Source organism: Caretta caretta, chromosome 21, assembly GCF_965140235.1.
Source record: "Caretta caretta isolate rCarCar2 chromosome 21, rCarCar1.hap1, whole genome shotgun sequence".
Classification (NCBI taxonomy): Eukaryota; Metazoa; Chordata; order Testudines; family Cheloniidae; genus Caretta; species Caretta caretta.
Genome location: NC_134226.1, coordinates 3,311,037 through 3,337,799, shown reverse-complemented (window position 1 = coordinate 3,337,799; position 26,763 = coordinate 3,311,037). Strand labels below are relative to the sequence as shown.

The window sequence follows — 26,763 nt, the reverse complement described above, 5'->3', positions numbered from 1 at the left end:
GTCGGCTTAGAGCAGCTACGCTAGAGAGCTTCCAGGGGTGCCACTGCGTCGGTGCAGCTCTGCCGCTGTTAGCTGTCTTGCGTAGCCACAGTCGCAGCTGAAGAGGCTAAGGCAGAGTTTCCAAAACCTTAGAAAACTGAGCCCTGCATCAGGAAAATTAAAAGAATCCCCAGTCCCTCCTTCTCACTGCAGCCTCTCCATGTGTTCTTAAAGCCCAACCCGCCATGAGCGGCTGCTCCCAGTAGAGGGTGCAGATCTTCGTAATAGCTCTGTCACTGCTCATCTGTAACAGTTTTGACATTTAAAATGTCATAACTGGAATTGGTTTGAGCACCCACTGAAATGAACAGAGCAGTTCATATGCTTCAGAGCTTTTGTTTCAGGCTTGCTGCAGACTCAGGCAGATGTTGATTACACTTGGATAACCTTTTCAAGGTTTTCTTTAAAACCATAATAGCTGGATATGTACTTTTTTTTTTTAATGGAAGATTGTAGGAAACAACGGAGAGGCCTGTCCGTTCCTCCAGTCTAATCCTTTCTGTCCCCCAAGGGGATACCCCCACCCTTTGGGAAATACTGAGCTAATGCCTGAAAGGGCCATGGGGAATGAACTCCCTCACTATTCCCTTTCTCATTCCCATTCTCATACATTATACTTCACTTAAACACCTTGCTGAATCATGTTACTGGTGCAGAATAGCTGCATCCTCCTTGCCCCAGAGGTAGCTGCATTTCTACTGTGGGTAAAATGGATTTTATACATTTTGGAATCAGGGGGAAGGCTGGAGTTACTGTTTCAAATGCAAGTCTTTGCCTCCTCCCCTTTTCCAAAGCTCCCTAATGCACAAGAAGAAAAGGAGTACTTGTGGTACCTTAGAGACTAACCAATTTATTTGAGCATAAGCTTTCCTGAGCTACAGCTCACTTCATCGGATGCATACTGTGGAAAGTACGGAAGATCTTTTTATACACACAAAGCATGAAAAAATGGGTGTTATAAAAAGATCTTCTGTACTTTCCACAGTATGCATCCGATGAAGTGAGCTGTAGCTCACGAAAGCTTATGCTCAAATAAATTGGTTAGTCTCTAAGGTGCCACAAGTACTCCTTTTCTTTTTGCGAATACAGACTAACACGGTTGTTACTCTGAAACCTAATGCACAAGAAGTTTGGCTGGGCACAGGGCGAGGACTTCAGAAGTTCATTCAACTACTATGATGGTGATGCCTCGATTATGCACTAAATTATGTTTGAAAGGAGAGTCCATTTGAAAATCCTCTATTGAAAGAGAGATCTTGCTTCACTGATGTTACTAATCACACATTAGACTCGCACAACTCAACCCATTCTGTACTTTATGCAGCACATACAGATTGCCTGGCACCGATGCTGTCTGGCATTGCTCATGACCAAGCACACAGCTGTGGTCAGGTTGGCAGAAACTGAGAGCTGCCTCCCTCTGGTCAGCCAAAGAAGAGCTGTGCTGAGCTGGGTATTGCCTCCTGCTGGCCTGCAGGAATGGTCCTGCATGAGCTGTAGCAATCTGGTTACAGCTGAGGCTGAACCAAGGGGAGCCTCAGCTGGAAGTCACCTCTCTTGGGTCCAAACTGGCTGGAGAAGAACTGAGCTAGAGCTTGGGTCAGCTTCCTCTGGGACAAGTCCATCGGAGTTGCACATAGCAGCCAGGAGCCACCTCTCCTGGGAGCATGTTAGTAGAACTGGAACTTAGATCATCCCAGGTGGGACCCACTTCTCCTGGGCCGAGTGAGTAGAAACTGCCCCAAACTCATCTCAGATGGACATCACCCTTAGCAGGTTTGCATGCAGCAGTCAGCAGTCAGCTCACTGTACCTTGTTGTAAGTGATGGCTGTTCACTGCACTGGATGTGTATCGTGCTTAGCTCTTGCATGCTCCGCAGGCGAGTGGCTGGCACGTTGGAGTTCGGAAGATGAGTCGTCTTCTTGTTGCGTCGAGAACAACAGGAGGTGGACCCGCCATTGTTACTTGACAATGAGGGGCTGCGAGTGGAGGGGTAATTCTGCATTGAGTTATCCATGCAGTTCTGCTCAAACAGCTGCTCATCTATGAACTCATGGTTCTGGCAGGGAAAAGAACAACAGTGTCACTCTCGCCAGTAGCTACCCTAAGGTGGTTCATTTTCAAGAACACCTTTTGCTATTCTTGTGGGAAAGGTCAGCCCCTCAGCTCTCTGCCCCTGTGCCTGAAACAGCTTGCACTAGACAGTTCCCAGATTTAAAAATGCAAACAACAACCGGGAAGGAGATGACTTCATCCCATTACTCATGGCAACCAAGAGAACGTATTTGCTCCCCCACAACAACATGGGAATAAGAGAAGCTGTGGCAGAGGCATAACAGCCTGTCGGGACCAGCTGGCTTACGCATTCCATATCCGTAAATAGTTTGGGCCTCATTTTTCCTTTCACTGACACACCTGTATCCCTGAAGTGACTTTGGTGAAATCTGTGGTGCCTCACTGTTATAAACCTGTGTGGAAAGGAGAGTCAGGCTCACTGTCTTCTTTGTGTTTGGGGCTAAGGCTGTGATGTGTACTGTTTGTGTCAGCAGGACCAATTGGTCATCAAGTTGGAAAGTTTAGGTATGGTGTGCTGGTTAAGCTGATCCCTGAAGGTATGTCACACCTACAGTTCCATTCAAAGCTGGGCTGGCAGCTGAGTTATATGTGGCAGAAATAAAGGTGTCAAGGTGGAAGCTGCCAGTGGGAAGAGTAAGGGGGAGGAAAATGATGATAAAGGGCAGCCTAGAACTTCAAAGTTGGGTAGCCTAGAACTGCAGAGTTGCATGGAAAACTTCAGTGCCTCTTGCACCAATGAGTAGAGGACAGTGTAGGCAAGAGCCAAAGTATATACACATCTAGGCGCATACATAAATATTCATAGATGCCTAACATACAAATTTTGCTTTTTACCGAACAGAACTGGAAAAGAAGGAAGGGGGAACTGGAGATAAGGCAGTCATCAATTTTAATTGCAACAGATACTAGGTCTTACAGCGAACAAAGGTATCAGCAAAAAATGAACCACATGCACAAACTCTCAAGAACAGGACCAATAACAAGAAAGGAAACAAACACTCTGGACGTGTTACAGAGATCGTAGAAAACAGATTGAATTAAAAAGGAAATACCTTGATGGTGGAAGTTCGTACAGATAACAGGGGATCATCCACAAGATAGGACAATCCCTACAGGACAACATGCCAACAAAAGATAAAAACACGATTGATTGTCCATTCCCGCATTCCAGAGTTTAGTCCCAGCATTCCATCCATTCAATCTCAGCATTCCATCTGGCACCCCAAGTTTGAATGGGCAATTGAGCCTTTCCTTTACTAAACTCATTTGCTAAATCAGATTAGTCTTTTTCTTTATCTTTCTTTCAACATAGTGTTCTGGAACCTTGCATTTTAATTGTTTGTGTTCTCTTTCTAAAAGAGAGTGGAAGGGCAAGGCAATTTACAGCTGTTTGTTCATTTTTTATTTTATTTATTTATTGAGAGCCAGAAGCAGAGGATAAAACAAATTCTCAGCCACTCAATCAGATCTTGCCCAATTGGGATTGCAGTGTGACTGGATCAGGGGTTACACAAGCAATGGGACTGTGTTTTGATTGGCCTTTGTGGAAATATAGAAGGAAGGTTTTGGCTGAAGGATGTGGCTCAAACCAGGCAGCAGCCAGAGAAAGGGTAGGATATGAATGTCAGTGTTCACATCTGGGGTGGGGAACAGAGCTGAAAAATCTTGTGTTAACATAGCAAACAATTTTTTGTTATGATTGTTGGAAGCACCTCAAGGCCACTTTGTCTTTTAACACATCAGATTTGTGGGCCATTCACAGCTGTTAAATTGTAAGACTTTATTCTAGTGACAACTGCAGATACTGTAAAAATAAAGAATGTACTTTTAAAATCCCTCTGTCTAGTTTCAGGAAAGGTGAATTGCCCTTTGAAACGTGTTGGTAACCATGGCACATGGATCATTCCTCATTCCATTCCACCTGCAACTTTGAAACATTGCAAAATGACTCTTCAGTGTTTAAGAATTCATATGCTGTGATTTGACATTTTTGCATAATATCTTAATAGATTAAGAATGCCAAGGAAGTACAGGAATTTCAACACAAAAATTGATTGAGCTGTTTTGACTAATGCATTGAGAACCACAATCTAAACATGCTGCATCTGACTCCTTGAATGACAATCTCTTTTTTGAAAACGTAGATACTCCAGGTCAGCAGCACTCAAAGTTCAAGAACTGAACAGCCACTTAATGCTGAGCAGAGTTGCAGAGAGCCAAAAAACCACAATCAGAATAAACCCACCTTAAACAAAATCCTGGTGGTGTTTGCATCATGATTAGAGCTGATCATATGACTACTGTGAAGAGTTTGTTCAACAGTTCAGAGATTCAGAGATTTCCACGGCCAGATGGGACGGGACGATTGTGATAATTTAGTCTGGCCTCCTGCATAATACAGGCCATAGAACTTCCCCAGAATAATTCCTTTTGAAGTAGAGCAGATCTTTTAAAAAAAACTTATCTTGATTTAAAAAGTGGAAAATGAGGAATCCAGCTTGACCCGTTTTTGTAACTTATTCAAGTTGTTAGTTATCTTCTGTTTCCCCATTACCCAACAAATAATGTATTCAAAATTAACTGTTTTCATTAATCAAACAGTTCTATGCATTTTTTGAAGACACAAAATTATTTTCTTTGCTGTTGTAATGCCAACAGACCCCAGTTGTCAGCAGGCAGGATCGAACCTGGGGCCTCCGAAACTTAGTGCATGAGCCTCAAACCAACTGGCTGCTAGCTAAGGCTGTAGAGCAGACTCAATCATCTACATCTATTTCTCTCATCTCAGTGCTACTAGAAGGGACAGAACACCACACCCAGGAGGTGTGTGGGTTACACTGTTATTCATCAAGTACATTATTTTCAAATAATTATTTTCATGATTTGATCAGCTCTAACTGTGATACGCAAATATGTGACAACCTGGCTGACAATCTCATCCTGGTTGGGACAGGCTGGAAAATGTGGGGAAAATGCAGCAAATATTTTGTGGATTTTTTTTTCAGCAGTGTTCATCCAAATTCAAAATGGCAATGACATTTTTGGTCCAAAAATCAAAATTCAGAAAATTTTCAACAGCTGATGCAAATATCTGACTGCAACGGCAGGACAGTTCACCTCACTAGTTTTTGTGGCTCTCTTTGGTTCTACTCAATGCAGTAATGCTTCTATATTCCTGTTCCTAACCCTGCACTGGCACCTCGGCCAAAATAAATTGGGGCCAATACAAAAGAAAATACAAGGAAAATCTTCTGCCCTGCATTCTCCTCTCTCTGCTGCTGTCCCTTTGATCCAATTGTCTGTTGTTATAATTCATTTTGAGCCAGACGGTATCGCCTTACTCATACTGAATAGCAACTTATATGACAAGCAGTCTCACTGAAATCAGTGGGAGTACTTGTGGAAAAAAGTACAACTCCGGAGCAAGGCTGTCATCATCTGGCCTGAAGTTTGTCTAATGTAGGCCTGAGCCCTGCAACGATTTACAGATGTGCTTAACTTTATTCACTGACAGTCAGTAGAACTTGTCACAGTGTGTAAAGTTAAGCATGTGTTAAAGTTAAGCAGGATCCGGACAATAGATGGTGGACGCTTTGGGACAGAGATCTTATCTTTTTATTTTCTGTAAAATACCAGGCAAATTTATGGCACTTTGCAAATAGTAATAACGATCACATGATATGAGCCATATTTGAAATATACTATTTAAAGCTTAAGGGTAAGTACAGAATTCTAAACAATTGAAGAGTCAGGTTGTGAAATATCTGCTTGTAATGTAACATACAGAGTTATCAGAAACACAGGCAAGCTCCGATTTATACTATAAAATGAAACCAACAGTCACTGATATAGTGCGTCAGCACTGGAATGATTAGCCTCATAATTCATCATGATGAGTTTCAGGACCTGTAGGATTTAGTTGCTATAAGTATTTAACCAGTGGTCTTCTTCCAATGCATCTTTGAAACCTATATGGTGTTATCCTGCTAGGAACCAAACTGAAATTGAGACTATGTATGCAGGTCAGAAATCAAAGTCATATCTGATGGTGGATGCAGATAAGGAAAGGGATACATCTTAACAGGTCTTAACCCACTGGTGTCTTTCCAGAATGGGCCATGATATACAATATAGGCACTATGTCCCTTTACCACAAATCACCAGTGAATATAAAGCTGGAAATGAAATGTACATGAGATAAAGATCTGTTTGCAATTTTTCCAGGAACTTCTGCTTACAGAACTATTTAAAAATTAAAAAATAGCGCTTCCTAGGGTCTTACTCCAGCACCATGCATTGCATGTGTGAAACGTCATGACAGGAGAACCCACTTGACTGGCCTCCAGATGAACTACATGCTCCTTTAAATGAGGCTTGTCAGGAAAGACATGCACAGTGTCACTAAATCACATCAAAAAGGCTCGTCTGCTCCCTTTAAATGGCTCAGTTGTTGTTTTCTCTGGCCTATTTGTGGTAGGGAATATGTGTGGCTTGGAGTTTGCTGGCATCAGCTTCCCACTGTAGCCCACTTCATGCCAGCAGTTGCATACATCATTGGTAGTGGGTGGAAGCAATGGGTTTAGAGGAACCATAGAATGTCAGGGTTGGAAGGGACCTCAGGAGGTCATCTAGTCCAACCCCCTGTTCAAAGGAGGACCAACCCCAATTTTTGCCCCAGATCCCTAAATGGTCCCCTCAAGGATTGAGCTCACAATCCTGGGTTTAGCAGGCCAATGCTCAAACCACTGAGCTATCCCTCCCCCCCATGATATATGCACTTTAACTGCAAGTGTAGCCAAGGACAAACTGAGTTTAGCCCTAGTTCAGAAACCATGGTTAAAGCCTACTCCCGCAAATCTGTCTCTTTGGTCATTGCAGGCTGTTTCTCTGCTCTGCAGTGGCTGTTTGCCCTGCAGTCTGTACTGTCATTTGCACCAGTTGCAAAGTGAGTGCCAGGAGGCGGAGAAATGCTACCCGATCAGAAGGATAGTGATTTGCACTGACTGTGCCCTGGTGTAAATGCCTGCACAGGACAATCCATCCCTTTTTCCTTTTACACAGATGTACACTGTTAGCATTTTGCACAATGCTTATTTGTGAAGCAATTCACAAAAAGAAAGTGAATCTCTCCCCATGTGACATATTCCAGGGAACTTCTGAAATTCAGGACCCATCACTTCACTGACACATATTTTTATCGCCAACGGGGATGAGTGTTTGTGAGTGCATGTGTTGGTTTAGAGGAGCATACTGCACCCATGTCCTTTCCAAAGGAAGCCTGGACCCAGGAGCAAAGGATTTAATCAGATTTAGAAAGGGTCCTGTTGCTACTTACAGTTGTTTTTTCCAGGCAGTGCAGCAGGTGGTGATGTTGGCTTTCGATCAGCGAGGTGGATTTGCTGATGTGCTGCTCATCATCACTAGAACCCTAAACAACCAGAGAAAGAAGAATCAGGCTTGAAATCCTGGGGATAAAGGGAACAACCATGTCAGATTGTACAGGGGAGGAGTTGGGGGAAAGGTGACAATTCCAGTGTTGCCAACTTTCATGTTTTTATCATGAGTCTTGGGAGTTGGAGTTTTCCTTAAAGCTCCAGCTCCTGGATTCAGGTCAGAATCTCAGTTTTCATTTTTAAAAAAAGTAAGTTTGTAGCCCTTTGTGGTTATGGAGAAGAGCTTGGAAACATGACCAGAGTGTGGCCTAAAGACCCAGAAAACAGCAGGCAAGGAAAAAGAACTCACAATTTATTATTTTTCAAAAAAGTCATGATGTTTGAAAGCTCAGAATGGCAATGCTACAACTTTCAAAAAGTTTCACCCTAAACCCTACTGCCTCCAAGAAGAGGGTGATTTGCTTGGGAGTGAGGAGTTTGTTAGTCTCCTTTTAAGTCAAGAATGAACCAGTGGCTGGGGTATAATTCAGGAAGCAGGTGGTATGTAGCTTTATGATCCTGTCTCTTGGGTGGGAAATGGTACAAAACATACAATGACCTGAGGTGAAACAGTGAAGACAGGCAGTAGGAAAAAACAGCCCATGACTGGCTTTGTGGGGTGTTACCGAATAGACTGATAGTAGTAGGGGCCAGGATTCCTGGGTTCTGGTCCAAGCTCTAGTAACATCTCTAAATCTGTCCTCAGTCTCCTAAAATGGAACTGATGTGTATCTGCTCTCTAGTGATATGGTAAGGCTTCTGTGTGGGGGCTAAGTGCCATTATGGTTTCAATGAGAGCTGTTAGTGTCTGGTATTTCATAGGATCAAGCCCTTTGTTTGAAAAGCAGCTTGAATAAAAGGCACTGGAGATGTGCAAATTATTATTATTAATAAATCATCACTATTAGTAGAAGTGAAGTAGATTTTACTGGGGAACATGTAGCATTGGCACGAGAGATTTGATCAGAGGGAATTAGCAGCACCCCCTCAAAAGAAAAAGCCCTGTTTTCTGAGGGTGTCTGTGGGGGTTGTGACTTTTATTAATTAGGATTATATTATTGATTATTATTTGTATTGTGGTAGTACCTAGGAATCCCAGTCATGGATCACAGCCCCAGCGGGCTAGGCGCTGTACAATAATTGCCCCAAAGAGTTTACACTCTAAGTCAGACAGCCGGGTGGGTTTCCTGAGTTAAAATTCCCTGGCAGAGTCGTTAGATTCAGCTCAGGCAGGCATTCCCAGCTGGGCTGGAATCATGCGCAGCTGAGATGCATTAGGCTCAGAACCTTTAAAAGACCTTGGCTGTTAGCAAGCAAGACAAAAAGGACAGGCAGTATCAGACAGGTTTAATCATTGGGCTGAATTTTGGGGGCAGGTGAGTGATAAGTATTCAAGCCATATAAAAGAAAAATTACCTGAGATGGTGGGTGGGTGTGTGTTCTTTTGACTTCACAAGAAACCTTTGCAGTAAAGCAGGGACCCCACAGAAAGTTTTTTGCTTAATCTTGTCTTCTTGAGAAGTTTTGTCCTAGCTGCTGAGAGCCTGGCCTCCCAAATCATGATCAGCTAGGAGAAGGAATGCTACCTGCAAATTGCTCTGTTCTTACTCTCCTCTAAGCCCCTAACTGGGTGCGGGTTTCATGCTGCTGATGAATGGTCTTTCGTGAGGGACACAGATAGTAGGCATAAGACAAACTGAAAGCCTAGCTCTGTAATGAGGATGGCCCTATCTACTACAAATAACAAATCCAAATGGGGAATGTGAAATCCAAAAGAGCTGCAGTACAGTATGTGCATAATAACACTCAGCACTGCGACGAAGCTTGTTGTCTTCAAAGGTCTGTACCAGCTAACCCCAATGCCACCGTTCGGATAGAGATCAGTACTAATATCTCTATGGGGAAACTGATGCATAGAAAGGTAAAATGACTTGCCCGAGGGGGTAGTGGAAGCCAGCTTCAGAGCTGGGAGTAGAACTTAGATGTTCCTCTTGCCTATGCCTGTCTGCTGACCATCAGACCATCATGATGTTGTTATTGCTTCTCTTGCCGTTATGTATGGACTCTGGAGAGGGATCAGAGCCCCCTTGTGCTAGGCACCCTACAACCAACCAACCAACCAACCCCAGAGAGCTCAGAGTCTAATCTTTCATTATTCTTACAATTGAGTCATTCAGCAGAAAGATATTAGATCCATTTAATTATATATAAACATTAGTTACTTAAATTCACTATTTACATGATTTTTTGGGTCAGGTAAGGAAGGACGATGTCTGAAAGGTTTCAGAGGAACAGCCGTGTTAGTCTGTATTCGCAAAAAGAAAAGGAGGACTTGTGGCACCTTAGAGACTAACCAATTTATTTGAGCATGCTTGCTCAATGTGGTAAATATCTACTTAAAGAAAATAAATATGCTCTAAGATCTCTCTGGAGCCCCATGAAACTGGGCAGAGATTAAACACACATACGAGAGAGGATTTCCAATAAGCACATTTTTTGAGTGCCACAGTCAAGGTTTATTTATCACAGTATGTAAACCCGTGAATCTGCTGTTTCTCCGTGTCTTATACAAATGCCTGTTTCTCAGAGTATTGCATGCATCATTCACTTCTCAATTTGAAAATCGGATATGCTCCAGAAATGGGAAGAAAGACGCTAAGAAGAAGCTGTTTGGCAAGTCTCTCTGCTGTTCCAAAACAAGGATTATTTTAGTTCTTCCATTCCATAGTTGCAGTTTTAAGAGCTACTTTGCTAAGCATTTTTTCTTTAAACCCACTGACCCTGAAATCCACCCCAATTTCATGGCCTGTTTTCTGCGATCATACTCATTAATCTTTGTGTGTATTCAGTGGCTAAAATTTTCAGACAATTAGACACATTAAAATGACAATTAAATGTTTGCAAGTGACCCCCTTAAGCTCCTTAGGTGTTTCAGCAGTAGATGCCTGGGAGAGAGACTCCTCTGTGATGCTCGAAGCTGAAAGATAAAAGTTGACACGTGTGCCTTGCATACCTGTTTCTGGCACATAACAGCAGTATCCAAAAGTTTGAGAAAGAAAATGGGTGGAATGGGATAGAAAGCAGAACATTTTAACATAGGCATCTACCGGCTGACTTCATCTAGGGCTATTAAAGGGTTTAAATCAGTTGTGTTTAACTCAGCTGATGGCCAACATACCTAAGTGGATCCTGTGATATATTGAGCATTTGGCTGCATCTTTGAAACCACACCCAGGATCGTACTGTGATGTCTAACTTGGCATTTCTGAAAATCGGGCAAATTGACTGATGCTAAACCAGAGGCATCTCAGGGCATAATTCGGGGTCACGGACTGCACACACTATTTATAGACTGATACAAGGGAATCTCTCCTAGGTAGGAGGCATTTCCACTTTGTTGCCTTGAAACCTGTTGTGCTGGGACATTTCCAGAAGGTATTTTCACGGTTGGGCTAAAAACCACCTGAACAGTTTAGGTTTTTCTTTCTTACCCAGGTCAACTAACACAGCAAATAGGTCCTGTGCAAAGCCTGCAGAGGTCACTAGCGAACCCTCTCCGCACTGAGATGGAGAGAAGGAATAGAAACTGAGAAGAACTTTGCATGTGAATATCTCCTTTGGAGGACACCTGATGTGATAAAGCAAATGCAGCAGTATAAAGCTAAATCTCACTTAAAAGAAGAAAGGAACAGACCATTGCAACAAACGGCTTTAAGTAACATGAATCTCTCTGAGAACCAGAGGTGCTTTGTAGCATGAATATAGAAACAAACTGACCTGAAGGTTTATTGCATTGATCCAGGACATCTGTGCAGAGAGATTTGCATGCTTTTTCACAGAAATCAGTAACGGTTGGACAGTCAGGATATTCGTGTTAAAAAGCCATTTGGAACAGCAACATGAGAAAAAGTCATAAATGGGCAGTGACACACATGATTATTTTGTGATGAGGGGGCGTGACCCATTTATTTCTGCTCCCAGGGACTCACAGGTTATTGACTTGTAGCAGTAGCTGTATTGGGGGGAAGGATAGTTTTGTGGTTAAAGCATTAGTATGGGTCATCGTCAAGTCTGGTGTCTCTCTACTGTTTTTGTCTGGCTCCAAAGCTAAAGTGGACACATTTTAAACCGCATGGAGAGACAACACGCTGCAACACGCCTACTGCAGGGACTGCCACAGACTGTTACAGGTGCCTTTACCCTGCTTTGCACAGGTCCTAAATGTGTTGCATGAGATAAATTTGCCAGATGCTATAGAAATTTAAGGATGGAAACTCTATCATTGGCACCCTGAGTAAAGGCAGACATCTGTCACTTCCTGCAGAATACCCAGAATACTTTAGAAATCCACAGGAAATCAGCCGACACCTAACACAGCTAGTGAAACATTGCTCTAACTGCAAGAAGAAAACAGATTGCCCAAATAGCAGCAGGCTCCAACTCGTTGGAATTCTACATATTATGTGAAGAACAGGGGTACAGAACAACAAAATGCTTAACATGAGTATATCAGAAAGCAGCCAATAGGAAAGAGACACTGTCCTTGCTTCCAACCATTGAAATCATACTATATTAACTTGCCACCCCTCCTCTGCCCATGCCAACTGATCACTTAGGAAAGTAGCATCAATGATGCAAGCTCAGGTTAGGCAGGAGCTTGTTCCCACTTACCAGGTCCCTGCATGTTGTGCTGGAGAGCAAATATGAATGGAATTTGAAAGCCAAGAAAACAAGGCTTCATTGGCTCTGGTAGAAGACCTAAATTCCACGGTAGAATACATAGTGTTGGCAACTTCTCTCCTCTCCCTCCCTCTCCCCCGGAGGGCAGACTTGAAACGTATGGAAACACAGATCGTGGGATGAATATTATTAGAAATAAATAGTACCGAGGGTCAGACTACTGCCTTATCTTCCTTGCTCCTGCTTTTCCTCCAGCTCAGTACATTCAGAAACAGACACTGAATTTCTGGCACATCTCAACATGCAAAAAAGAGTGGGGAAACAGAAGATAATAACAGCTGGAACAACAAATGCATATAGACAGTCTGAGCGCACAAATGCCTGGCAGTGGCTGTTCTATCCAGAAGCGCTTTCCAGGAGAGAATGATACCTGCGTTGCTCCATGCAAAGGCAATCTGGGTTCATTAGAAGAAAAATCTGTCTGTAATGAAAAGCCCAGGAGAGTGTTAAGAATTTGATCTGGGATCCTACCTCTTCAAGCTTCTGGGGAAAATGATACAAGCTACCATCCCCAGTTTGCACTTGAAAGGCACACACTGAACTGCTGGTGTCCTTGTGGAAGACTTGCTTCCTGTGTGTGGCATCCAGCTTCACAAATCTGAAGAACTCCATGGGTTGTCTTATCTCTTACGCTTGGTGTTTCAATGAACAAAGTTGGACAGAGTTGAGTACAGAGGGACTGGCACAGAAGCTAATTTTACTCTTTCCATGTGGGTGATTCTGCCCTTTATCAATATTGTGGCTGCAGAGGGTTCTTGGTTGTAAGAAGAGACAGATCTCAAAACCGTCTTGTTTCAAAATACAGACCTCCTATCATTTCAACAAGAAGTGAATCATGTCTACACGACCACTTTTGGTGGTATAACTTGTGTCATGCATGTGAAGAAACACCCACCTGAGCAACGTAAATTACACCGACATAAGCACCGGTGTGGACAGTGCTACATTGGCAGGAGAGCTCTCTCCCATCAGCATAGGGTGGCTACACAAGCGATCTTACAGCAGCACAGCTGTAAGGTGTTAATGGCAAGAGGAGATTAAGGCTCACGTATGCTGTGTAGGCTGCAGCCACTACAAGGTACATGCCCATCAACACTTGAACATGTCTAATGTTCCATCTATTAACACTGCATCACTTGCTCCCATAAATGAAAGGATACAAAACCTGCCTATTCAGTGTCTGCATGGCAAATACAAAATGCTTCAAACCCACATTTCACTGAAGGGAAAGTCGATGCCGCCTTTAGGGAATGAATATTCTCTCCATACTGCTCTCCTTTGATCATCCCTCCTCCTCCTCTTTTGCTCTTTACACTGCCAAGCTCTAAGCTGAAGACACATGGCTTGATTCTCCCCGCACATAAGCTGGCGTAAATCAGGAGTAACTCCACTGGTGTGAGAGGAGAATCAGACCCATGTTTCGACATGCCCCAAAGCCCTCAGGATGCTGTCCATTCAGTCAGAATGGTAGCTGTGGTAGTTATTTCCTTGGATAACCCCTCAGAACTGCAGATAATGTATTTTGGGACCCATAAGTCCTAATGCTTCCATTCTGGCTCATCTCACACTGTTACTATTGGGCATTTACAAAACAATTATATATTGATTACATAGTAGTAAACAATGAAAATTCCATGCTAATTACTAATAAGGACTACATAGTAATTACACTTGGAATTATTGCTAAGTCTAAGGCAGTCTTGTCACTAGATATACACATGAAAGTTCCATTAATATTGACGCAAGTTCTGGGTCTGCTTCAAGAATAGGACATATAACCAAGTGTAGCTACTATGTAATTAATGTTCATTTGCCCATGAGAGTATACCCAGTAGCCAGGAACCAAAATATTATCTAACACACCAACTACAAAAGATAGATTCCTTTCTTCTGTACATTTTAAAATAATCTGAGACTGGCAAATCACTGGCCAGATTCTGCCACTGTCCCTCACAGTTGTCACAACATCTGCAGTAGCCACAAAGCCAAAAAAAGAAAAAGACCCCTTTCCTAACTCATTTTGGGCAAAAGCCAGAAACGAACCTAGGAGCCAATTATTGCTCTCAAGCTAATATGTTCTGGACTTTTGCATCTGTGTCCCAGTAGCCATTTTTGAGCTGCCTGGCAGATTGGCTTGGTTGAAAGAGAAGTGATGGGATTCACGTTGGGGAGACAGGCTGGAAAATCAAGTGAGGGCCACACATCTGTGCTGAGCTGCCATGGCATTTTTAAATAGTACAATTAAAAGACCAGCAAAACCCAGGGCATGATTTAAATTTTCAGTGTAACTGTGCATGTTGCCTCCTGATGAAATAACAGAATCTTATTAACACATCTGAGCTGGTTCTCCGAGTCCCTGGCCACGTCGTAACCATTCTGTGCCTCCTTCAAAAGTTTCACAGTTTGATTGGCAAGCCCTGTTTACAGTACGTGCTAAAAAAAAAAAAATGCAACCAGCTGAGAAGATTTAATGCTCATTTTCAGAAGGCCTCACTGACATTAGGGGCTGGGGACCTTTGCCGTGTAAGAGAGAAACTGCCTGCAATAGAACCGAAGGCTCGTGAGTGGTGAATTGGATTCTGACATGGATGGTCACTAGGCTGAGGTGACAAAATTCCCCATGTCCTGTTCAGCTGGGCTGGGTTTTGACAAACATGGAAAAAGAGAACCTAGCTCTCAGATTTGCTTAGTGCTTCCAGAGCCATTTTCATCCAGAGAGCTCAGTGTCATATACAAAGGGTGGTAAATATCATATGTTGTCCCTGAGAGGTGGGGAAATGAAATGACACAGTGAGTCAGTGACAGACAGTTCTTGTGCATCCCAATCTAGTGTCTGGTGCAATGTGCCTCTTTGGAATCAGTTTGAAAAGACATCATGGCAACTGAGGGTCAGATTCTTCAGCTCTTACTCCCCTTGAGTAGCATCCTTCCTCTGTAAGTAATCTCACTGATCCAGTGGGGCTACGGGCAGAATTAAGGGGCTGCATAGCATGTGCCCAGCCTAAAGGGCATCGTGATTCCTATGTCTGTGATCCAGCCCTCCCTCAACTCAAATGGCAGTTGGATTGAGAGCGCAACGCAGAGACATTGCAGGCCAAATCTTGAAGCCCTGTCTCCACTTTTACAGTGGCAAGTGTTCCATCTGACTTGGCAAGAACTGAGTAAAAATGAAGGGTTCATACCTGCAAACACTCACTGCCTTGAATGTTCCCATTAAGCAGCACCAGGCAGAGTAGTAAGTGTTTGCAGGATTAGGTCCAGAGTATGGATGCATGAACACAGCATTAGGCAGCTCTCAAGGCTCAGTTATGCAATTTCTGTTCTCCGTGTGCACCAAGGACTGATTTATTTGAAATTAAATCCACGAAATGTGTTAATTCCTGCTCAGATCTTGAGCAGGCTTTAATGTACCAACCTTCTCTCATTTTCAGTGATTCTGCCAAGCAATCTGACTCACTTAAAACTTTCCTTCCTCATGAATAGCTAATACTAGCCTTCTGATATCTTGCTATTAAAAATAAAACCATCGAGCTGCACAGAACAGGAGCTGTGACACATTTTCTTCTCCTGCTGGACAGTCTTTGGGTCCTCCTTCCTGCAATCCAGTAATTGTGAGCCTGTAATAATTTCAGGGCTAATGGTTCCAGGAATCCCACCGCAGCTCCTGATCTCATGCTAGTGACGCACCATCTCTGCAAGTGCTGGCTTTTTCTACTCACAAGCTCCTCCTGATGGTGACGTAGCTACAGAAGAGCAGCATTGCCAAACCCAACTGTTCCAAAGTCATGAGATTTTTGGAAATAATAAATGTTTGGTTCTTTTTATTTGCCTACTAACGTTTGAGTCTTTAGTGTTCATGTTTTGTAGCTTTTCTTTGCAACCAGAAGGGCTAGAAGCTTATTTTTTTAAAAGAAACTGAGATTCTGATGTATTCACCTGACTCCAGGAGTTGGGGGTGTAGCAAAAACACTGAATTGCAAGATATGCAGTAAAATCACAAGAGTTGCCAACGCTGGAGGAAATGACATAATTTGTGTGTGTGTGTCAGTTTGGAGGCCACTTCCTGGTGTATTTAGAGTATTATAGTGTGAGAATAAATACGATGTGTGATTTTCCAGAGACAGCAGATCCTTGCTGATACACCCTGACCAAGAGAACCATTAGTGAGAGAGTAAAAGACAGAACCTAAGCTAGACTTTGACTTGGACTGCATGCAATGCAGGGCAGTTGGAATCCCATTTAAACCCTCTACAGGTGAGCTAGAGCTGCAGTGCAGGAGTCAACAGGTGTGGCTGACTTCCTTAGTGCCCTCTGCCCAAGACCGGGTGGCGGGGGAGAGGGGGAGGAAGTAGGTTCTGTCTCCCACTAGTGAGCTGTCGTGCCAGCAGCAAATCACTAGCCCCACCACGAGAGTGAGGCGGAAGTATTAAGGAATCGGGCCCCAAAGAGGTATCTCTGAATCACACTGCCTCCCAGGACCGCTCCTGGTATGGTGCGGCTTTCAAGCCACCTGTGGTTCAGGGCTGAGCTGAAAGGTCAAGCACCCTCAACTCATGTCAAGGGCAAAAGGCGCTGACAGCAGCTGGCCCCTTGCAGGGTCAAGCCCCTGGGGAACAAATTTTTTTTTTTTTTTGTAACTAATCAAGAATAATACATTACCAGAAATCTTGTCCATTTTTGGAGGGGGGGGGGCAGCTGTGGGTATGAATGGCTTGTGATATATCAGAGCATGCTGGTGAGTGTTCCACAGAATATTTTGTTAAATTATTGAAGCTGGTGGATTGCAATATGAAAACTCACTACAGGGCTGTCTCTTTGCTGAGAAATGGGTGAGAGTGAGTCCATTTTGTGTGTGTGTGTGCAAGTGTGCACATGCACAGGTATTGGGTTGTGCGTCATCCAGTCTATGGATTAGTAAAGTGAATTAGCGAGGTTTTTACTGAGCTCTTTGTGCACAGCATGGCACTTTGTAATAAGGTATTGCACACTTGTGAGGATATAGAGATTTGGAAACAAGCAACTCCTTATTAAAGATGACAGAAATGTATGGTAGGGCCAGATCCTCACCTCATATAAATGGGGACAGCTCCAATGACTTCAACACACAGAGAGCTTCAATGGAGCTATGCTGACTTACACCATCTGAGGATCTGGTCCATTAATGCTCTTTGTCATTTCTGTCTTTGTTAGAAAGATGGATCCTTTCCTAGCTCAAGAAAGAGCCCCAGAAAGTCCCTCCCTCCCTCTCCAATTTTGCAGCTGAATTCCAGCTGTCTCTACAGATAGCATACCCAGTAAATTGTAGTGTAATTATAGTGTAGCACAACTCAACATGTGAGGCTGTCACACTGAATAACAAGCAATTAGGTGTGTCTTTGTGGTGGGGGAAACAACCAAAACAGGGTTTGACTGGGATGGAGAACTTTTCAAACTCCACTGTGAAAGGGATTATTTTCTCTGCACGTACCGTGAGCTCCAAGGCTGCGTTCAGCAGGCCATTGCGTTTGCTGTGAAGATAAGCGCTGGAACTGCCTGTTTTGGCCACTCGTATCCGTGCAAGCCGGGCTTTCTGTGAAGAGAAGCAAGATTTATTGACATATTTTTACTTTTACACACCAAGCCAATTGTTCCACCTCTACTAAAATAGGGGGAAAGAAAATACAAAGTTTTCATCGAACCTGAAAAATCAGCGAGATGAAAATACAAGGAATTTATGGCTAGGGGAAGATCAGCACAACCTTTGCACTTCCTACCTGCAGCCCAGTTTTAAAACTCAATTGATGGAGATTAAGGAAATCTGACGACTCAAGACATTACCAGAGCTGGGATGATTTAGCTGGGGATTGGTCCAGCTTTGAGCAGGGGGTTGGACTAGATGACCTCCTGAAGTCCCTTCCAACCCTGATATTCTATGATTCTATGACCTCTCACAGCCCATCAGTGGCCTCCCCTTAATGAGTAGGTGGCTACCTACTCAAAAGTGCACAGTGATATTTTTGGGTATCTCCATATTTTGCATGTCCAACTAGAGACACCCATCTCTCACATGTTTCTTGCCTCTGACATGGGAGGATTGTGTTACATGCATGTGTGTGTATATATAGCTTATCATGTGAGACTCAGATGTGTGTGTGACAGAGAAAGAGAGAGAGAGATTTCAATAATTGGTACAGATTGTGCACACAACTCCTCTATGCCCCGTTTCTCCCACTTGCTTGCATGTGAAATCCCTCTGTGATGCCTTATCTTCTAGACTGTAAACACTTTGTGGCATGGAGAGTCATTTACGATATGTTTGTGCAGCACCTAGCACAATAAGGCCCTATATGGTGGAAGACTGTAGGTGTAACTACGATACAAATGGTTAACAATAGGAGACAAGAAGGATATATAATAGGGCAGATCACTAACTTGCCCCACCTATGAGCTGATTGGCATAGATTAATAATTGGAAATATCTATCTATCTCTTATTCTCTCCTTGGAGACTGTAAAAAACACCTTGTTTGTTCCTTCTCTTCTCCTCCAGCAGCAGTGTGTGTTTGTTAACTTGGATATATGGTAACAGGAGCATAATTTTCTCCAGAAAAAAATATGCCCTCCTAGATAGAAATCTCTCTACAGCAACAAATAAGCTATTCGGAAAGAAGGAAAAACATCTATTTACCTAATGTTTGGTTTCTTATAATTAGTTACCCCTGCCTGGCTCGGTCTTTTCTACAGACCCTATAACTTCTAGTTAGAGGACTGAACTAAATGATAGAAAAGTAGTATAGACTAATGTAAGCATATAAAGCTTCTATCATTAAGTGATCAAACAGTTTTTAACTCTTTTAAATTTGTCTATGCAAATACTTCCTCCTTCTCTGTGAAGTGATTTGCTTTTTAAAAATGTATTGTTAATTCAATATTTATACCCAAGCTCCATTAAAGGTAAATACATGAAATAATTACCACTATAACAAATTTATATTAGGTTGTGTTTTAAAATACTGCATAATCTTTTAAATAATACAGAACACTAGGTTTTCTTTTCTGATTAGTGATGGTTAATGGACACAGTGTAGCAAGAGCAAAGCCAAGAGGTAAATATCCATGATGGGTCTATAGCACATAATGATTCCAGAAAGTGTATTACCATATATGCACGAGTGACTCAAGCACTCTGGATTTGAAAGATTTGCTTAACCCAGTGCACTTTAATTCATGCACACAAACAATTTCCCAGGCAAAGACATGTCCTGGGCACTATTCTGCAACTTCAATTAGGATACAGAGGCCAGGAGATTCAAAAGTGATTAGTGATTTTGAGCCCCTGCCTTGACACACCTTGCTTTCAGAGGGTGGGTGTTCAGCATGAGCCCATTTGAGCAGCCAAAAATTGAAATTTGTTAGTCTCTAAGGTGCCACAAGTACTCCTTTCCTTTTTCCAAAACCAAGTGTCACCTTTCTAAATCTTGGCCAGATTTCTTTGGCTCCCAACACCCACTCTTAACACTAAGGCTCAGAGTCGATGGGTGAAATCCCGGATCCACTGAAATCAATGGTAAAACTGCCATTAACTTAGATGGATGGTGGATTTCACCCTGTGTTCTAAGGCAGGCCCTAGGAACATGCAACACAAGCAGGCAGCAGATTAGATCACAATGTGTGTGATCTGACACCATCAGAGCATTTAAAAATGACAAAGAGTGTGTGGGTGAGGTTCTGTGGCCTGCAATATGTAGGAGGTCAGACTAGATGATCATGATGCTCCCTTCTGACTTTAAAGGCTATTAGTCTAAGATGTCCTCTCTTTCTTGTTGTTTTTTCCCTTCCTCACACCCCTTTCCTGTCCTGTTAATAATTTTAATGACTGTAACCATGACAGCTGCACAGCACAGAGTGCCGTAAGTCTTTGCAAGAATTGTCTGACTTGGGAAGGAGAGAGAAGCCAGGAAAACAGGGTAGCTGCTGACCAGCAAACACTGTGCTGAAACACGCTTCTTGATGATGCTACCACAGTTGCCTTGGGGCAAATCTGAATTGGATTTGGGGGTGAGCGTTACTGAGAGCAACAGTTCCACACAACTTGGAAGTGCAATAAACCTCTCTTCCTAGACATGTGGCAGGCATGTTCAGGTGGATATTGCAACTGCTGAGTGAATGCACTGGATCACTAGGCCAGTCATGTTGTACTGAGTCATTGCACCTGCATTCCACAAAGTTATTTCACATACAGTAAACCTCGTTGTACATTTTCCTCGCCTTTCACAATTGATCTAGTGTATCCCTCCCCGGAATTGCACCAGGAGTAACTTTGGCCCATTGATCTCCGTCTTTAAATTGACGATGATTACAGAGGACGTATTTCCTCTTGCTCTTGACAAAATGTCAGTTCCTTTGCTGCAGGAAGTTCAAGAGTCCCCAACAGTTTCTTCTCAGATACAGCACAAACGGTTCCACCAGCATCTTCTGTTGCTATCATTATCGGTTCAGTTATTTGTTAAAGTGGATTCAGTCTTAGGCTCCTGTGATGAACATTATTCCCTTTGCCTCCAGGCTAGCAGGAGATCAAATATTAATAGCTGTACTCCACACGGAATGTGAATGGTTCATCTCTGAGAATCTGTTCGCTCTTCCTCCCTGAAACAGAGCCACAAGCTAACTAAATAATTAAGCCCCATGGCTTTCAGAGTTTGGAACAGATGTTGTTATTTAAAAGATCTTCAGATGGGTATAAAACATTGCTGGGAAAGAATGGTGATTTAAACCTATTTTTGTAGTCTGTGAGCGAGGGAAGGAAATAGTGTCCAAGAGGAGACCATGAAGGACAGTCATGAAGGTTGATATGCTTTTGTGTGCCTGAGTTTATGTATGTGCATGGGGTGAACTTCACCTCTGTGAAGAGTTAAAAGGCCTATCTATCACTTATGTCCCATATAAGCCCTACATTTCTTCGGGGTGAGCAGGAGGTGGGTCTCTGAACATGATGGAGCATGACCAACGGCTTGGCAAAGACCCTGTACAGACCCTGTGCACAGGAGTGAATTTCACCCCGTTGTCACTTGCAGCCAAATTCTGTGCTGATTTACACCCTGTGCAACCCCACTGACATCTCTCGGCTGTGTTTTCATTAAGCCAAATTGGGACTGTGATTCATGATTCAGGATAGAAACCAGGGCTCACTTGGTGCTGTTACATGGAATTAGGTGAAATGGGCCATTGCAGGTTGATCTGGTGGGCTCAGTCAACCCTGAAACTCAAAGCAAAGTCCAGAGGGTGCAAAATTCATGTGGACAAACTCCTAAAATGCTCATGTGAACAACTGCCAGTCTTCACACAACTCTAGGCAGCCCTACTGTCTCCATCACTGGGTGATGTCCAGTTTGCTGCCTCCTGCCTGAAATTTACAACAAAATCCAGCCTTGTTCCTTTGAGTGTCTCACCAGGCACATGAGCAGCCAGGAAATGTAAATGCCCTGACTCTGGCATCCAGCTGAGCTCGATGTAGGACCCAGAGATGGGGGCAAGTCCAAGAAGCCTCCTAGCTGCTCTAATCTAGGCAAGCTGGAAAGTCATTGCACTGGCTAGTGGTTGTTGGAGCACAATGAGTTCCAGCCAGGCATCCAGAACAGGCCCTCAGGGGCAGCTTTGTCCCCACTGCATGGACATGGTGCATGGACCAGGATTTAAACCTGCACAACACCAAACAAAATGCACTAAAAGGACCTCCCCAGCCCTGCCATGACCCTCCCCATGCTGCCCACTCCACAGGCAACCCTGAGTTAATGGAAGACCTTACTGTGTGCCCGGAAGGCCAACAGACTTGGGCTCTGTCAGAGCAAGTGGGGAAGTGAATTCCAGGGGCAATGAATCATAGAATCATAGAATATAAGGGTTGGAAGGGACCCCAGAAGGTCATCTAGTCCAACCCCCTGCTCGAAGCAGGACCAATTCCCAGTTAAATCATCCCAGCCAGGGCTTTGTCAAGCCTGACCTTAAAAACCTCTAAGGAAGGAGATTCTACCACCTCCCTAGGTAACGCATTCCAGTGTTTTACCACCCTCTTAGTGAAAAAGTTTTTCCTAATATCCAATCTAAACCTCCCCCACTGCAACTTGAGACCATTACTCCTCGTTCTGTCATCTGCTACCATTGAGAACAGTCTAGAGCCATCCTCTTTGGAACCCCCTTTCAGGTAGTTGAAAGCAGCTATCAAATCCCCCCTCATTCTTCTCTTCTGCAGGCTAAACAATCCCAGCTCCCTCAGCCTCTCCTCATAAGTCATGTGTTCCAGACGCCTAATCATTTTTGTTGCCCTTCGCTGGACTCTCTCCAATTTATCCACATCCTTCTTGTAGTGTGGGGCCCAAAACTGGACACAGTACTCCAGATGAGGCCTCACCAATGTCGAATAGAGGGGAACGATCACGTCCCTCGATCTGCTCGCTATGCCCCTACTTATACATCCCAAAATGCCATTGGCCTTCTTGGCAACAAGGGCACACTGCTGACTCATATCCAGCTTCTCGTCCACTGTCACCCCTAGGTCCTTTTCCGCAGAACTGCTGCCTAGCCATTCGGTCCCTAGTCTGTAGCTGTGCATTGGGTTCTTCCGTCCTAAGTGCAGGACCCTGCACTTATCCTTATTGAACCTCATCAGATTTCTTTTGGCCCAATCCTCCAATTTGTCTAGGTCCTTCTGTATCCTATCCCTCCCCTCCAGCGTATCTACCACTCCTCCCAGTTTAGTATCATCCGCAAATTTGCTGAGAGTGCAATCCACACCATCCTCCAGATCATTTATGAAGATATTGAACAAAACCGGCCCCAGGACCGACCCTTGGGGCACTCCACTTGATACCGGCTGCCAACTAGACATGGAGCCATTGATAACTACCCGTTGAGCCCGACAATCTAGCCAGCTTTCTACCCACCTTGTAGTGCATTCATCCAGCCCATACTTCCTTAACTTGCTGACAAGAATACTGTGGGAGACCGTGTCAAAAGCTTTGCTAAAGTCAAGAAACAATACATCCACTGCTTTCCCTTCATCCACAGAACCAGTAATCTCATCATAGAAGGCGATTAGATTAGTCAGGCATGACCTTCCCTTGGTGAATCCATGCTGGCTGTTCCTGATCACTTTCCTCTCATGCAAGTGCTTCAGGATTGATTCTTTGAGGACCTGCTCCATGATTTTTCCAGGGACTGAAGTGAGGCTGACTTTCCTCTGAGAACACCTTGCACCAGCCCACAGACATACAGGTCTAGGCTCTTGTTCTGAAATGGACTCTTGCATCCACACAGAACTTCAGCAACTTCAGGGTCGGGGCCCTAGGGATTAAGGTTTGCATTTACATGCAGCTTTTGTCATATCCTATTTTAAAGACTGGTGGGCTTGGCTGTGTCATCCCAGACCCACGCTTGGAGGTTGGTCCTTCGATGAGGGAGGGCTCTAGTAGGCACAAACAAGTGGAGGATCATGTATTTTGGTTGATCTGCTGCTAATGCCTTTAGGAAGGGTGCATTCCTCCCAGATCTTACCTGCCCTAGTGACTCGCAAAGGGCAAGGCAGGGCATGAGATCACTATTTCTGAATATTGTCTTGGGCACTGTTAGAGCTGAAAAGAAAAGAAAAAAGCAGTCCCCAGTGCGTGTGTGAGAGTGGAGGTGGTAGGAAGAGTTGCTAGGAAACCACAGGAGCTCAACGTGCATATTACCAAATCTGGAAGATAATTCATTCGAAATAATAACAATCATACGACAGCAATTTGCACATTAAGAGCATTAATTTGGCTATCTTAGCCCGCATTTGTCTTAGTGAGGAGACTGAAAGGCGGGTGTCAATAAAGGTGTGGATCCTCTCCCTAGCCTTTGCAGTTTCAAGATGCAATGTGGCAGAATCTAGCAGCATAGAATGAGCAGGGAGGACACTTGGACTTTCCTAAAACATTGTGTGTGGGCTGCTCAGATGTCATGGTGATGAGGGGGATATATCTAGATAGACAGACAAACCCTACATTATGGCAATACCCTGGCAGTCACCTTCTTACGCTGTCCATTGGGATCAGTAATGGAATTGTAAGAGGACCTGGAGTACAGCCTGTCCCAAGGCAGAGTATCCCGTCATCTTTCTCAACACTCCATCTCTAATCTGTCTAGGCAAGGTGCAAGGAACAGGTGTTATAGGCCAAGAGACACTCGTACCGGATGGCAGGATTAGGAACTACCTATCTGTTGTTGTTGATTTCCATATATTTCTAAGGGAGAGTGATTTTATTGTTGGTTTCTCTGATATTAGTCTCTGATATCATTTCTTACTTGCCAGATTCCTGTGGCCCTCCAGATTTTCTGTGCCCTTGATTTGGAAGATACATTCCTTTTTAGAGTATGGATTGAGGTACAATACGCTGAAGTCTAAAATAAATCTCTTTATAGTACTGGCACAATCAGTTATGTCTTTTGTAACCATCCCAAACAAGCAGAGGATGTCAGGTCTTGTGTGTAAGAGTCCTACGTCCACTCCTGCTCCCGCCCTACTGGGCCAGGAGCTGTTATTAGCATTAGCCAGCCCATCCAATTGTATCAGCTAAAACCACAGTAAGAGCGTTCTTGGCAGAAAACACAAATACACTGGATAATTAACAGCTGCTTCCCATATTTTTTCCTCTAAATAATGAATGGTTTGAATATCTGTAGCCCTCTTGGTGCCTGCTCTAGTGAGTACTGCATTGCACGACTGCACAACGCTTTTTTAAAAAAAATCCTTGTATCTGAAAGAAAGCCGCCATCAAAGATAGCTGATTGAAGGCTTTTATGGTTTGGTTTTCTAGTTCCACAGTGCAATATGAAAGCCATTGAGTCAGGGCCAGATTCCCCTCCCCAGTATACAGTAGGGATCTATAGTTCTGCTCCACAGCTCTCTGGAGTAGAGTTTAGGCTTGCACCTGCATTCTAGATAGAAATTCTCGGCTTGCCCTTTGCATATGGAAAAATGTAACAAAGCAGATTAGGGATTTGGAAAGCAGTGGCTCTTGCCACACCCTAGCTACAGTGTCAGAGTAAACGGGAGATGGAAGGAAAGTGCTTTCTTGTTTTCCTCTTGTTATCTTCAACCATCCTTAAAATGGCCTTAGTCTACAACAATATTCAGGTCCCTCATTAACATTGAAACCAAAAGAAATTTATCAAAGACTTCACTTCTCCTACTTAGCTGGAGCCCAGAGTACATATGCAGCCCTGGCGAAATAATGAGCCAGATCCTCAGCTAGGTGTAAATTAGCATAGTGCCAATAATTTCAGCAGAGGGTCTGACCTATTGATTGTTGTCATGGTCCCTTTGCCGCTGGTAAATAGAGCACTGTGCAAAAATAATAAAGAAAGAAGCCAAGGAATTCAAGGAAGCTGCTGCGTTTGCAGCGGAGTGCACACACTGATTACCTGTTCTACTTAGGATGCCGAGAAGCTGACATGACACCTTAAATGAAGCTTGGAAACAAGCTGGACTGCGAAGTTATGAATTGCTCCTGTTACATACATTGAGAGGAATAATAACTGTTGAAAAAGCAAATGTCCCATGTAATAATAGCCGGTTATTATCATGCCAGTCCTGGATCCAACTTGATGTTGCAACAGGCAGGCAGTGCTGTTATAATGAAGTGATGGAGAGGACAGTATATTTCCTACAAATCACATTACTGTTGTTCTAACTCTTTTTCTTAGGAAATTTTCCTCTGAACACCTCAAATCTTTACATTAAAACAGCTTTTGAGCCAGGTTTAAATATTCATTCTTTATTGTTTTGGGTGCGCTGTAGTGGAGCTGCATATGGAAATTAAATTGTGTAGAGCTCATTATACTCCTATATAATTCGACAGAGCCACTTAAAGTCAGACCTTTATCTTATTTTGGGTCTCTTCATTGCTTTCCACAGATGAAAGATTCCCCTCCACTCCTCTGTGATTCTTTTAATCTTATTTTACCCTGGACTCTATTAAAGCAACAGATAGTCATATCAAATGCAATGTATCGTTTAATCTTTTCCAACACAGAAGGACATGATTTGCAATCTATTTATAGAACAATACACAGAATATGGAATTCAATGGGCCTCAGCTTATCCACTAAGCATAGAGTGACTGATGAGATAGAAAGATTTGAGTGCATTTAACATATGGAACTTAAACATTCTTCTGCAATTATATGGTGATGTTTCTTGTTTCCTTCAGGGCTACACAAGAACCTTCATAAATCAGGACTGGATTCTGCCATGCATATTTACACTGCATAGTACCTGACTCCTTGAATACTGATATCAATGGGACTACTCAAGGAGTAAGACACTATTCCGCTTGAATCGGTTTGTTGGAATCTGCCTCCAAACCAGAGACACTTTTCACTTAATACATGTCTTCTAAAGAAAACAGCTCCATGCCATGCTGCATTACTAATAGAGAAGCTGCTGCATTCCTTCTCCCATCAGGACAACTGA

General features: G+C 43.4%; 1 protein-coding gene across 6 annotated transcripts in view; it reads right to left on the bottom strand.

Moving 5' to 3' along the window:
* The window catches only part of KCND3 (potassium voltage-gated channel subfamily D member 3), a 225,329-nt gene that overhangs the window by 7,523 nt on the left and 191,043 nt on the right, over positions 1-26,763 (bottom strand). For 5 of the 6 annotated variants that reach the window (XM_075121931.1, XM_075121930.1, XM_075121932.1 and 2 more), the window contains 4 exons: positions 17,756-17,857; positions 7,452-7,544; positions 3,169-3,225; positions 1,852-2,099 (listed from right to left, as the gene is read on the bottom strand). In XM_075121931.1, the coding sequence (XP_074978032.1) occupies positions 1,852-2,099; positions 3,169-3,225; positions 7,452-7,544; positions 17,756-17,857 (500 nt within the window). The remainder of the gene's footprint in view (positions 1-1,851; positions 2,100-3,168; positions 3,226-7,451; positions 7,545-17,755; positions 17,858-26,763) is intronic. The other variant, XM_048826366.2, reaches the window with a different exon arrangement.